Consider the following 13,241-nt stretch of genomic DNA (forward strand, 5'->3'; position numbering starts at 1 on the left):
TTTTATTGACAAGAGGAACACTTAATAATTTAGGCATAAATATTTTATGAAAGGTGAACATATTTCTGTTAACAAAATGAATAAAAATGCATTACTTATATTTATCGAACTGATATGCCAATCTATCGAAAGCATATCAGCCGACCGCCACAATCTGTCGAACGTCTATCCAACAAATAGTTTTTTATTCAACGTGATATTGAAGCAAAAGAAATACAATTTAAGTGGAACAAATTTAACAGCACAACGCATGAGAGTGCATTTAACGGGCTGCAAAACATTCCGGGCCACCAAACAAGCGAGCTTATTATCAAAAACGGGCCGCTGCAGTTACAGTAACAGCAGTAATAACAACAACATTTGCATCCGATTGATTGTGTGAGATTGTGACTACTGTCTGGTATAACCACAAAAAAATTTTCTCTGCATTTCGAGCCCCAATTTCGCTGCGAGAACAAGCAAGAACAAGCAGCTAGCGAAAAAAGAAAATAAAACGGAGAACGGTGTGACGGTACATCGAAGTCACAATCAGTGCCTGTGACTTCGTCATAGTCGTCGTAGTTTCAGTGCTTACTTTGAATGTTCATATTATTAATTACATCGATTAATAACACTGAACGTCAAAATTGACGTACTACTAAAATTGCGACGCATCTACTCCAAGTTGAATTAACTTGGCTGGAAAAACAGCAAATATTTTAGCTGCAACTACAAGAATAACAGCTATCAAGTGTGTGGGTGACGGAATTGCATTGAAATGTCTGCGGAACGTGAAATACCCGCTGAGGACAGCATTAAAGTCGTTTGTCGTTTTCGGCCACTGAATGACAGCGAGGAGCGCGCCGGCTCGAAGTTTGTTGTTCGGTTTCCAAACAATGCGGAGGAGAATTGCATATCCATAGCGGTAATTAAACAAATATTAATAAGCAATTCAATTAAACCACAAACACACACACGCACACACACGTGCATACTTTTTTATTGTTATATACACATATTTCTGCGTGCCGTTGCGGTTCTGTGGCGGTGACGTCATGCCGAACATTGTCTAACATTAGCGCAGTCCATTAGCCTTTCCTTACCGCCACAATTACACACACACATACACAGGCACGCACACATAAATACATATGTATGTAGTAAGTGAAAGAGAGTAACATTTATGTATATGTATATGTACATATATACATATATTTGCTGGTCTGCTTATGTATTATAACTAATTAGCGCTCCAAATTTTTGCGCGTGCCTTGTGCAATTTTTTCATTTTTGTTGGCAAATCTCTTAAAAAGAAACTGTTACCGTAATTGCCACTTAGTGTCCGAAATTGCAGGCGCTCAATTGATTTTCCACGCACGGTGGCAACCTGACATGTGTGTGTGTGTGAGTGACAAGTGCCACCCACTAGCATTTTGCCGGGAATGTTGATTTTTTTTCTTGTATTTTGAATTTGCATTGCCATTTGACTTGATATGGCAATATATATGCATGGGTACACATATACATACATACACACTCTGCCTGGTCGCCCAACTTCAGTTAGCAAACATAAAACTAGGTAGGTACTCTATATACCTGCGCTAGTGTGTATGTGTGTGCATGTGGGATTGCTTGCATGTGTGTGTGTGTGTATTCGTTCAGTTAGCTTTGGCCCCAAAACAAAACATCGCCCTCGAATGTTTGCTACTTGCCACCAGCTGCTGCCCGTCGAGTGAGTCATGCCACGCAAGTCGGCAAAAAGAAACAAAAACATGAATATAGATGTTTTCGATTTTACTGAATATTATTAATGCCCCAAAAGTTCAGCTGTCTTCAAGTTATGGCCGCCATGATAAAGTTAGTTGTACTTATATATATAAATGTATATAAATATATGTATATCTACCTATGTGCGCCTGTTTGTGTGTGTGTGTGTGTTTGTATGGCCCTTACCACCAAGCAGCAAGAGTTAATCAGCTGTTCAAATCATTTTGTGCACTAAATTTTAGTCATTCTTACTCATTGCTAGAGATTTTCTACATATACATACATATGTATGTGTGTTTGTCATTAATCTATGATGTATATTCCACGCATTTGTATTGCTTTGCGTTTCCCGGTAAATATTTGCTTAGACACTGACTAACTGGCATCGTATTACATGCAAAAAAAAGTTGATTGGATTTAGAATGAAATTAGTGAACAGCTGCAAAAAACAGTTTAACTAAAAGGCTATGAAAAATGAAAGGAATATTGAATAAAGAATAATACAAACAATAATAATAAACCACAAAGAATGAGTGAAGATAAAAAAATAATAAAATGCCAATAATTAAATTTATAATTAAATATAAAAAGTAAGCGTGAGAAATTAAATTTTAAATATTTATTATAATTTATTAATATAAATAATATTTATATGTATGAAAATTAAACAAATAAGTTTTATATAAATGTATTTAGTCTTGCCCCGTATTAAACCTCGCCAATGCGCGTTTGTAGAGCATTTACTAGTCGTCTACTTCGCGTTAGCATTTTTGCTATTATTCATATCTCTATACACGCCGTACTGACTGCTCTCTTTCAGCTTTTTCTTTTACACTACTGCTCGGTTATCCATTAATTTTCAAGTTCCACTCATTTGTTGTGCTTCTGCCTCTTTGCTCATCATATAATTACGAGCCGTGATGCGTTGAAAATGATTTGAAAGCAGCTTTTATTTTGGGGAAAGCAAGAAGGGGCTTGGAACTACTACTAGCACATGTTGTGGTAGATACAATTAAAAAAAAAATAAAATACACACTATGCTACAAGACTCGTGTTTCCTTCGCTTCTTTTCTTCTTATAGGGTAAGGTCTATCTGTTTGACAAAGTCTTCAAGCCGAACGCATCCCAGGAGAAGGTGTACAATGAGGCGGCCAAATCGATCGTCACGGACGTGCTCGCTGGCTACAATGGAACCATATTTGCCTATGGTCAAACATCCTCCGGCAAGACGCACACAATGGAGGGTGTCATCGGTGATTCGGTGAAACAGGGTATCATTCCACGCATTGTCAATGACATTTTCAATCACATCTACGCAATGGAAGAGAATCTGGAGTTTCACATTAAGGTCTCGTACTATGAGATCTACATGGACAAGATTAGGGATTTGCTCGATGTATCTAAGGTGAACTTGAGCGTGCATGAGGACAAAAATCGTGTGCCCTTCGTCAAGGGTGCCACGGAGCGTTTTGTTTCCTCGCCCGAGGATGTGTTCGAGGTGATCGAGGAGGGCAAATCTAATCGCCACATTGCCGTGACAAGTAAGCAAACCATTTGAACTAAATCAGTTCAATTTAATCGAATCTATATTCATATTCATTTTAGACATGAACGAGCACTCGTCCCGTTCGCATTCGGTGTTCCTTATTAATGTCAAGCAGGAGAATCTGGAGAATCAAAAGAAATTATCCGGCAAGCTGTATTTGGTGGATTTGGCTGGTTCCGAAAAGGTCTCGAAAACAGGCGCCGAGGGCACAGTTCTGGATGAGGCAAAGAACATTAACAAGTCGCTATCGGCACTGGGCAACGTCATCTCAGCGCTGGCGGATGGCAACAAAACGCACATACCGTATCGTGACTCCAAGCTGACGCGTATCCTGCAGGAGTCGCTCGGTGGCAATGCACGCACAACAATTGTCATCTGTTGCTCGCCGGCTAGCTTCAATGAATCGGAAACAAAGTCAACGTTGGACTTTGGTCGCCGCGCCAAGACAGTGAAGAATGTGGTTTGTGTCAACGAGGAGTTGACCGCCGAGGAATGGAAGCGTCGCTACGAAAAGGAGAAGGAGAAGAACGGACGTCTCAAGGGCAAGGTGGAGAAGCTGGAACTCGAACTGGCGCGTTGGCGTGCAGGTGAAACGGTCAAGGCGGAGGAGCAAATCAACATGGAGGATCTCATGGAGGCCAGCACGCCCAATCTCGATGTGGAGGCCGCTGCACAAGCAGCTGGTGCAGCAGCAGCGGCCGCGGCCGCTGCCCAACGCACGGCCATTGCCAATATGTCCTCGTCGGTGGCAGCGGATGAACGTGCCCGTTTGGCCGCTGAGTGTGAGCGTCTCTATCAGCAGCTGGATGATAAGGATGAGGAAATCAATCAGCAGAGCCAGTATGCAGAGCAGCTGAAGGAACAGGTGATGGAGCAGGAGGAGCTGATTGCGAATGCGCGACGTGAGTACGAGGCGCTGCAATCGGAGATGGCGCGCATACAGCAGGAGAACGAATCGGCCAAGGAGGAGGTCAAGGAGGTGCTACAGGCATTGGAGGAGCTGGCCGTCAACTATGATCAGAAATCGCAGGAAATCGACAACAAGAACAAGGATATCGATGCCCTCAACGAAGAACTGCAGCAAAGTAAATCTCAATTAAATTCCACATCAACGGAGCTGCAGCAGCTGAAGGACATGTCCACACACCAAAAGAAACGAATCACCGAAATGCTAACCAATCTACTGCGCGATCTGGGTGAGGTTGGTCAGGCCATAGCGCCTGGCGATTCCGCAATCGATCTCAAGATGAGTGCTCTAGCTGGCACCGATGCCACCAAGGTGGAGGAGGACTTCACCATGGCGCGTCTGTACATTAGCAAAATGAAAACGGAGGCAAAGAACATTGCGCAGCGTTGCGCCAACATGGAGACCCAACAGGTGGACTCCAACAAAAAGATCTCCGAGTACGAAAAGGATCTTGGCGAGTATCGCTTGCTCATCTCGCAGCATGAGGCGCGAATGAAGTCGCTGCAGGAATCGATGCGCGAGGCCGAGAACAAGAAGCGTAATCTCGAGGAGCAGATCGATTCGCTGCGTGAAGAGTGCGCCAAGCTAAAGGCGGCTGAGCATGTGTCCGCAGTGAATGCAGAGGAGAAGCAACGCGCCGAGGAGCTGCGCTCCATGTTCGATTCGCAAATGGATGAGCTGCGCGAGGCGCACACTAAACAGGTGTCCGAGTTGCGCGACGAGATTACCGCCAAGCAGCACGAAATGAACGAGATGAAGGATGTGCACCAGAAGCTGTTGCTGGCGCATCAGCAGATGACCGTCGACTATGAGAAGCTCAAGCAGGAGGAGGCGGAAAAATCGAACAAATTGCAGGACATTATTTTAACCAACGAGCGACGCGAACAGGCGCGCAAGGACCTCAAGGGTCTGGAGGACACCGTCGCCAAGGAGCTGCAAACGTTGCACAATCTACGCAAACTCTTCGTACAGGATCTACAGGTAGGATCACATCCATCTATTTCACTTTGTGCACATTAATTAATCTTTGTAATTTTAATCGTAGCAACGCATTCGCAAGAATGTGGTGAACGAGGAGAGCGAAGAGGACGGTGGCTCATTGGCGCAAAAGCAAAAGATCTCCTTCCTGGAGAACAATCTCGATCAGCTGACCAAGGTGCACAAGCAACTGGTTAGAGACAATGCCGATCTGCGCTGCGAGCTGCCCAAGCTGGAGAAGCGTTTGCGCACAACAATGGAACGTGTGAAGGCACTGGAGACGGCGCTGAAAGAGGCCAAGGAGGGTGCGATGCGGGATCGCAAACGCTATCAGTACGAGGTGGATCGCATCAAGGAGGCGGTGCGACAAAAGCATTTGGGACGACGAGGACCACAGGCACAAATTGCCAAGCCCATCAGGGCTGGCCAGGGTGCGATTGCAATACGCGGCGGTGGTGGCAGCGGTGCCGCCGGCGGTGCCACATTGGCTCAGGTTGGCGCTGTTAACTCCTAACTCCTGACATCCAAATCGCCGCCCAGTTTCCGCAATGATTCAGTTTAGCTCCGCTTTAATCTATTATAACCTAACCGTAAAATAATTGCCTTCGCTTAAAGAATGTCGTTCTGCGATCATGTGCAGCGCTTTATATATAAATAAAAGTAATTAAATAAATGAGAGGAACGTAAAAAAGAGAAAATTATTAACTAAATTTTACAACAAGAAGAGAACCCCACAGATATTTAAGGACACATAAATAAGTATAAGCATATTTATAAACTTTTCAAATATAAACTTAAATAAAAGTCGCAGACAATTTATGCTTGAGTGTTTTTCCACCTCATTTTTGGTTTCGTTCTCGTTTTTCGTTACAGTTTGTGTGTAATAAAGATACTATAATGTTGTAAAATATCATCCTTATTGTATGTCTAAGTTGGAATCGGCCTTGCTGTCTAGATGGTTGAAGGCTGCAGAAAATGGGGAACAGCTGTATCATAAGGGTTTAGATGTTAAATTATCCATTGGAGGTGGATGGATCCAGGCAGAAGTGGACATTTTTTAATGAAATTCTGTCATTTCATGTTTTCTACATTTGTTTTTTTTATACATCGAATATATTTGTTGTACAAAATGGATTTATAGACAAAGCTAACCCCCGTTTTGTATAAGTGCCCACTTAATACAATATTGCAGTTAAGTTTATAAACGCATATTATAGCCCACGCCATCCGGATTGTGTAGCTCGCTTTCTTTGGGTTCGCAAACCTGCCATTCGTACCAGACCTTCTCGGCGTCCACGCGGCGCCAGAACTTGATGGATATTGTGTCGCCTGCCTTAATAGTAAGCGGATGCTGCAAAATAAAATTGAATTCAGGCACAGTGCAAATTTAAGTGAGCTACTCCCACTTACCGTTGGAAAGAACATGGGAAACCAGGAGAACATGCCTTGCGTATGCGTTAATGGATTTATGCTTAGGATTATATCTTTATACAATACAGTATCAAAGTAGCCGCCAATGCCATGCAGCACACAATCCATTTGAGCAGTGAAGGACACCTTTTTGTGACGCGTATTATCAATGACCGCAGCTCGATTGGGATGCGTGAATTCGAACAATGCTTGCGGCTCATCAATGTGGTAAATGTTCTTGAGCAGCACCACATAGCCGTAGTGGAAGGCCTGCACAGTCAAGGTCAGTTGGCTAACATTATTATGCAGCACAGCAGACATAATGGGATTAATATACGATGTTGATTTACAGGGTATGCTCACGCCATCCGGCTTGAGTAGCTTCAAGGCGCCATCCAGGCACTCGGGTGAGAGCTCGTTATCACCAAATGAACCCAGCAGCTCAGAAACAAGCACGTCGGCCAATTCAGGAGGCGAAAAATCACGCATATCCTTGGAGAATATATGAACGTCTGTGAAACAAAATGTTAGTATATGATGTAAGGGCTATGAAGCTCATTTGTTACCCTTCTTTGACCACAACGTCTTCACCACGTTGGACAGTGTGCGTATGGCATTAGGATTCTTTTCTATAATATAGACGCGCACTTTCCGTTTCGTTATCTCTGCAGCATTTAATACTGCACGTGCTAAAGGACCACGACCACCTCCCAGAACCATAACGACGGTCTGTAAAAGAAATGTATATATGTAAGTTAATTTGGTTTATGGCAAAAGTTTTGTTTGCTAACCAATTTACGTTTAGCCTCCGCTTCGCTAACGCGATCTAAAAGCACTTGCTGTACGGCTTCCTGGTAAAGCTTATACTTGACTGGATCGGTTTCGAATATTTCATAGGTGTCGCCATCCAGGTTGTCGAACAGCGGCTGTAGCGGTATTTCCAACATGTTTTCATAGCTAGAATGTGGATGAATGTATTATAGTAAACAGCAAAGTGAATAGATCTGTATATTTGCCTGTTGAGGGTGTGCGTATCTCCATGATCGCTGATGAGTTTCTTAGCATATTCTGCATATTGACTTATCGCTTTATCATTGGTTTTCGCGGAGATAATAATGTTGGCTCTCACAGAAATAAAGTGACCCACAATCGTTTGCCACTCCTTCTGGAGCACATAATAATTGGAGCGATTAAGCACAAATAAACTGGATGGAATAATGATGGCTTCAATGGGCTCACCCAGCCAACGGCGTACGCACTCACGACTGGGCCGATCCGAGTCGCTCAGCTCCACCACAACTTTCGCCCTGGCATTGTGCTTAGTCGCAAAACGTAGCTCGTTCCACCAACTCCATGGATCCACCTGTTGAGCCTCTTCGATCTCTGATTCTGTGGCATCTTTTCGATGCTCAAAGCTGGCCAATTCAGGATTAGTAATGGGCACATTTATAAACCAGTTGCCTGAAATTTAAAAACATATTCATTGTAGGAAATATATTTAACATCACGAGCAAGCAAACCTTTCGTTCTTGACTTAATAATCTCCGCCAAATTGTTATTCTCGGGTCCTCGAAGACGCACCATTATGCTCCCATTAATTTGCAAGTGCTCTGCCCAGGTGACATCGCGCATCAGCATAGCTTTCGAATATTCACGTAACTTTGCGTTGGGCGAGTCCACATCCACATCGGATACCTGGAATATCACCTTGGAGCTCCATTCGACAGCACTCAATACAGTGGCCGGATATGTGGGATCCGTTTCTTGTGGATCCATGGGCAGCATATTTGCGTTAACCGGTATGACAACCACATTATAATTATTTGCATGAGCTTTTTGTATTAATTTAGGTATGCTGTTAATGCCTTCTTGATGCAGGCAAACGTAGTAATGCATTTTAATCAAAACTCGCGTGCGCCGGCTTTCAGTGCGTACACACTTTAAAACGAGTAAATATAAAAGAAATCGATAATAAAATACCAACGATAACTTCGGGTTTGATCAGTGTTCACACACTTCTTTATAGTTTTATTCTATATTTGTGGCTCACTGCAAGACAATGGGCATTTCTGCCTTTTTCCGGTTTTTATTTATTTAAAATAGTATGTAATTATTATTGTACATGGCTAATCGCGATGTGTTCTCCAAGATCTTGCCCAACGTCAAGTTGGCAACGCGCTACGATGCGGAGGGCCGCGAAATTCAGGTGGCTATTAACACTTTTTGTGTGTAAACAAATCCAATAGCAAGGTTTTCTTTTTGTAGGTGGAACGCCGCGAGGATTCAGATGCTGCCGCCAAAGAGTTGGACACATTTGATATGCTTGTCGCTGCCGGCTATTACAGAGCACGCATCAAGGGTTTATCCGCCTTCGACAAAGTTGTGGGCGGGATGACCTGGTGCATTGAGTGCTGTGATTACGATGTTGACGTCGACCTACTCTTCCATGAAAATCTAACGATTGGGCAAAAGATGTTAGAGCAGCCATTTAATATATGCATGTACATATCTTAATTGATTCCCATTTACAGCGCGCTTGTGGAGAAGATTGTCGCTGTTCTGATTGACATGAAGTGCCCGCATAGCTTGGAACCGCATCAGGTGCAGGGCTTGGAGTTTCTAGCAATACATCCAGTTATTCAATGGCTTGTAAAGACCTCTGTAAGTAGCTATGCTCGGCTGTAGCCATACAGCGCAGCTGTGTATAAGTATGCAAGCAGGGAGCGTAAATGTACCCTCATACACATGTATGCATTCACTCAGAGATGTACCGCACCACTACACTTGAAAAAACACTTATATTCGTCGAACAGAGCTGCTACTTACTTGAATTTTTGAGAATCGAGGAGGACGGCAGCATGTAGTATACAATCAAGCGCACGCATAAATAGTAAAGTTTTCTTTATAAAGCATACTTTTTCGTATTTGCAGGTGGAAAATCGTGAGGAGCGTGGCCAGCGCCTGAAGAGATTCGCAATTGGCCAATTCCACAACGACTATCAGTATAAAAGCGATAAAGATAATCTAACAAAAATACGTTATGCCGCCGTTAACATCAAAGCAATACAGGTATGTGCAGTTTTCTCAAATTTACTATAAATTTAATGTAATTTCAACTGTTGCAGGAGCTTTACAGTCCCAAAAGGCAATACGAGCGCCAGGAGGCAAATACCGATGATGATGCGTTGCGTGTGCGTCTCACTTTGATGGAGTACGACGATCAGAAAATGGGCTCAAATGCAGACCAAATGGAAACGGAGGTTAAACATGAATGGTTCATCTGCCGATTTCCAATAAATATTATTTTGTATGTAATTGTGCATTGTAGCCCGAGCTGGAGAGAAAGCTGCAGCAGCTCGCTATCACAAAGGAATCCACAAAACGCATCGATCTAGATCCCGTGGCTCGTAGCGCACTGCAACAGCATTATGCGGAATTTAAGATGGAAATGGAAACAGATGCACAAGAGCTAAAATCGCAGAATCAACAGAAACGCTTGGAGGCGGCCAAAATAGCGCTGGAGCACAAGATCAAACGCTACAAGAAAGACAACGAGCAGCTGGAAGAGACGATGGAAGCACAAAAGAAACAAACTGAGCAGCACGAACAAAAGCTGCAAACGCTCAAGGCACAACTGGATGCATACAAGCAAACGGAAGCGAATGCAGACACGGAGTAAGTTTCGATATGATCTTAGTAATTTATATTTCTAATTTATATATACTTGCAGTTTGCTGGAGAAGGTGCGCGGTTTGCTGCAGCAGCATGATGAGCTAAAGAAAAGTGAGTCGGAGTTCAAGGAAAGCTGTCGAACGGATCTGGCCAACTTGCAGCAGCAAATTGAGTAAGGCAATCAAGTTATAGATGCGAGGGAATACTAACTATATATCCTTTACAGCGAATTGGAGGCCTTTAATGCACAGGATGCGGAGGCGCAGGCGGCGGCAATAGAGGGCGAGCAGCAGCGCTTGCAGGAGCTGCGATTGCTCTTAGCCAAGCGCAATCGTGGCATTGTGGCCATTGAACGCAAATTAGATGCAATACCCGATCGCACAGAGCTGGCGCAGTACCAGAGACGCTTCCACGAGCTGTACAACGAGATGAGTGCCAAACATTTAGAGACTAAGCAATATTATACACTCTACAACACACTGAACGACAAGAAGCGCTATCTCGAAAAGGAGCTATCGCTGCTCAACTCCATTTGCGAGGCCTACAACGAGGGCATGCTCAGTCCGCACGGCCGCGAGGACTTCATACGGCAATTTGAGACGATTGTCGACGGTGTGAAGAGCGCCCAGGACAAGGTGCGTCACAAGTACAACGAGGAGCGCATGCGACGCGACGAGCTCAACGAGGAGCTGCTCGGCCTGCTCGAACTGCAGCGCCAATACGCAACGGCTGTGAAGCAGCTCACCAGAGAGTGCCAGCGTTGCGAGCAGCTGCAGCAGCATCTCAAGTCAATTCAAAAATAATAGGAAGGCAATTTCAATTACAAATATTGTTAAGAGTCCAAATAATATTTGTTTATTGAAATATTGTAGTTGTAATATATTACCCACATATATATATACATATACCTATTTATAATCAGTCCAAACAACTGTTTCCATAATCTTAAATCAGCAACGTAAGTTATTGAAAATAATAAAGTAAACTATTTGTTTAAAATTGAAATGGCAATTATTGTAGTTGAAATTAAGTGCAAGCACAATGAATTCATATTGTCTTTGTTTTGAATAAGCCATGAGAAATGGGGCTGATATAGTTGATTATATAATCGAAATTCCAGAACCTCTAAAATGATGTCACACTTCGCCTGGGTATAGCTCGTATATCAAATTTCACGTCAAACAGAAAGATAAACAGCGAAATTTTATATTCATAAAACAGATAGCAGTTATAGCTGATCTAATAATAAATTGTCATTCATCAACTTTTGCAGCAGATTAAAAAATTTCACCGATTCAAGTTGATTCGCAGTAATTGGTCGACGACTACGGCCGGAGCTAGATGGCGTGGCATGACAGCAATTATGTGGATTTGCCGAGCTCGTTGAGCCATGACAAATGTAATGCCAATACACGCATATATATATATATATACACATATATATGCATATATGTGTGCTTTATCCATAATGCTGTCAATATGAAGTATACGCCCCAGTGCCGCGCAATTTGTCATGCTTAACTTTAACCTTTTGACAGGGCCGCACAATACACACAGAGAGAACAAGTAAGGGGTGGGGGGTGGAAGCGAAAGAAGGAGAGCGAACGGCATTCATATATTCTATTGCAAGACTTCGTTTATTTGTGTATTTATGGAGTGCAGTTTATTTTCATGCAGTGGATAAAGCATCTGGCATGCGCCAAATATTTGCATATGCGCCATGGCAACGCAATGGGACGTTATTTTATTCGTTTCCTTTCAGCATTCTAATTAATATGCAGGCCATCGTTTAGCTGGCTCAACTGTTGCTGCTATCGTTGCTGCTGTCGTTGCTGCTGCCAGCCAACGCAATCAGAGCCACTTCAGTGGGGCTGCTCAGCTGCTCGCCCGCTCAACGCTCTTAATTAATGTCCTTGCGCGCGCTTAACATTCAAACGGTGCTCCAAGTGCAATTGCAATTAAATTTCAATGCGGCAATCAATTCAATTCAACAAGTTGCTGCCAGGTAAAGGCTATGGCCTGACATTGAGATGCTTGGGCCAGCAGCTGCCAGCTAGATATATTTATATATCTATAGTTCAAGTTGGAATTGTGCCCATCAGCTGAACCTTAACCCATTTTGATAAAGTTTCTTCTACTATGACAAAAGTGTAGCCTTCGGCAGAGCGCTGCTGCTGCATGTGTGTGTGAGTGTGATAATGAGCTTTTCAATGAGCAGCAAATGCTTCGTTATCACACATTCACACACCCACATACACACGCGCACACACGGGCTCATAAAGTCAGCCAAGCATTACATACGCACTTTCATGACTTGCTTTAGGTTGAAAGTGAAAGGTGGTCCGCCTGACTACCCGCATTTCCTCATTGATATTTGCGTTGGCATTTCCACACATGCACACACGACACACACACTTTGACAGATTTGCCTTTTGCACGGCGACAAAAGCTCACGTACACACACACAAAAGCCGTAAGCCTTGACAAAAGTCAATCAACATATTTGCTCGATTGGAGGGAGCATGCCAAGCGTATAATCGATTCGCAATGTGTTTGAATAACAAATTACTCAAATTGTGAATTGTGCGAGAGCCCATTGTGACTACTTATACACGTACGCACAAGCAAACACACCACACACACATGTGAGTAATTCATTGCATGCTTTTAGGCGCGCCATAAAAATTAAATTTATGCACAGCTCCAGAGGCACAGTGCTTATCGTCTCTCTCTCTCTCTTTCTCGGCGTGTGTCTCTGACTATTCAAGTAAAAGTATATATATTATACATGTATCATATATACACATACATTTATGTATATATATATAACTAACCACTTGTTGGATTTTGGCTTCTGGGTTGGTGACTGAACTTTCGACTTGAACTATTTGAACTTTGCGACAGTGAACATATGAGCATTGG

The 13,241-nt window shown here is 43.2% G+C and overlaps 3 protein-coding genes across 3 annotated transcripts; 2 read left to right on the forward strand and 1 right to left on the reverse strand.

The window, feature by feature from the left end:
* Window positions 1-124: 124 nt before the first annotated feature.
* Window positions 125-6,056, forward strand: Khc (kinesin heavy chain). The gene is made up of 4 exons (XM_018106473.3): window positions 125-904; window positions 2,828-3,287; window positions 3,352-5,240; window positions 5,305-6,056. Exons 1-4 carry the CDS (start codon window positions 758-760, stop codon window positions 5,749-5,751), a joined length of 2,943 nt encoding a protein of 980 aa, XP_017961962.1. The 5' UTR covers window positions 125-757; the 3' UTR covers window positions 5,752-6,056.
* Window positions 3,059-8,685, reverse strand: csul (protein arginine N-methyltransferase 5). Its single transcript, XM_018104413.3, has 6 exons — window positions 8,168-8,685; window positions 7,664-8,108; window positions 7,439-7,604; window positions 7,214-7,376; window positions 6,648-7,159; window positions 3,059-6,588 (listed from the first exon to the last, which is right to left on the reverse strand). Exons 1-6 carry the CDS (start codon window positions 8,541-8,543, stop codon window positions 6,436-6,438), a joined length of 1,815 nt encoding a protein of 604 aa, XP_017959902.1. The 5' UTR covers window positions 8,544-8,685; the 3' UTR covers window positions 3,059-6,435.
* A 13-nt stretch (window positions 8,686-8,698) lies between these two features.
* fidipidine (coiled-coil domain-containing protein 93) lies at window positions 8,699-11,324 on the forward strand. The gene is made up of 8 exons (XM_018104414.3): window positions 8,699-8,853; window positions 8,913-9,121; window positions 9,179-9,308; window positions 9,579-9,716; window positions 9,773-9,907; window positions 9,976-10,322; window positions 10,378-10,491; window positions 10,546-11,324. Exons 1-8 carry the CDS (start codon window positions 8,770-8,772, stop codon window positions 11,120-11,122), a joined length of 1,734 nt encoding a protein of 577 aa, XP_017959903.1. The 5' UTR covers window positions 8,699-8,769; the 3' UTR covers window positions 11,123-11,324.
* The last annotated feature ends 1,917 nt before the right edge of the window (window positions 11,325-13,241 follow it).

The sequence above is a fragment of the Drosophila navojoa genome, chromosome 5 (assembly GCF_054131105.1).
Source record: "Drosophila navojoa isolate 15081-1374.11 chromosome 5, UAZ_NAV_1.0, whole genome shotgun sequence".
NCBI classification, from domain to species: Eukaryota; Metazoa; Arthropoda; class Insecta; order Diptera; family Drosophilidae; genus Drosophila; species Drosophila navojoa.

Bases quoted from the DNA above. Each gene is read 5' to 3' on its own strand.
- csul (XM_018104413.3), bottom strand. From the start codon at position 8,543: ATGCATTACTACGTTTGCCTGCATCAAGAAGGCATTAACAGCATACCT. The intron at 7,605-7,663 runs GCAAATATACAG...TCCACATTCTAG, and splicing joins GATACGCACACCCTCAACAG to CTATGAAAACATGTTGGAAA. The intron at 7,160-7,213 runs GTAACAAATGAG...TTTGTTTCACAG, and splicing joins GACGTTGTGGTCAAAGAAGG to ACGTTCATATATTCTCCAAG.
- Khc (XM_018106473.3), top strand. From the start codon at position 758: ATGTCTGCGGAACGTGAAATACCCGCTGAGGACAGCATTAAAGTCGTT. The intron at 3,288-3,351 runs GTAAGCAAACCA...TATTCATTTTAG, and splicing joins TCGCCACATTGCCGTGACAA to ACATGAACGAGCACTCGTCC. The intron at 5,241-5,304 runs GTAGGATCACAT...TTTTAATCGTAG, and splicing joins TCTTCGTACAGGATCTACAG to CAACGCATTCGCAAGAATGT.
- fidipidine (XM_018104414.3), top strand. From the start codon at position 8,770: ATGGCTAATCGCGATGTGTTCTCCAAGATCTTGCCCAACGTCAAGTTG. The intron at 9,309-9,578 runs GTAAGTAGCTAT...TCGTATTTGCAG, and splicing joins AATGGCTTGTAAAGACCTCT to GTGGAAAATCGTGAGGAGCG. The intron at 10,323-10,377 runs GTAAGTTTCGAT...ATATACTTGCAG, and splicing joins GAAGCGAATGCAGACACGGA to TTTGCTGGAGAAGGTGCGCG.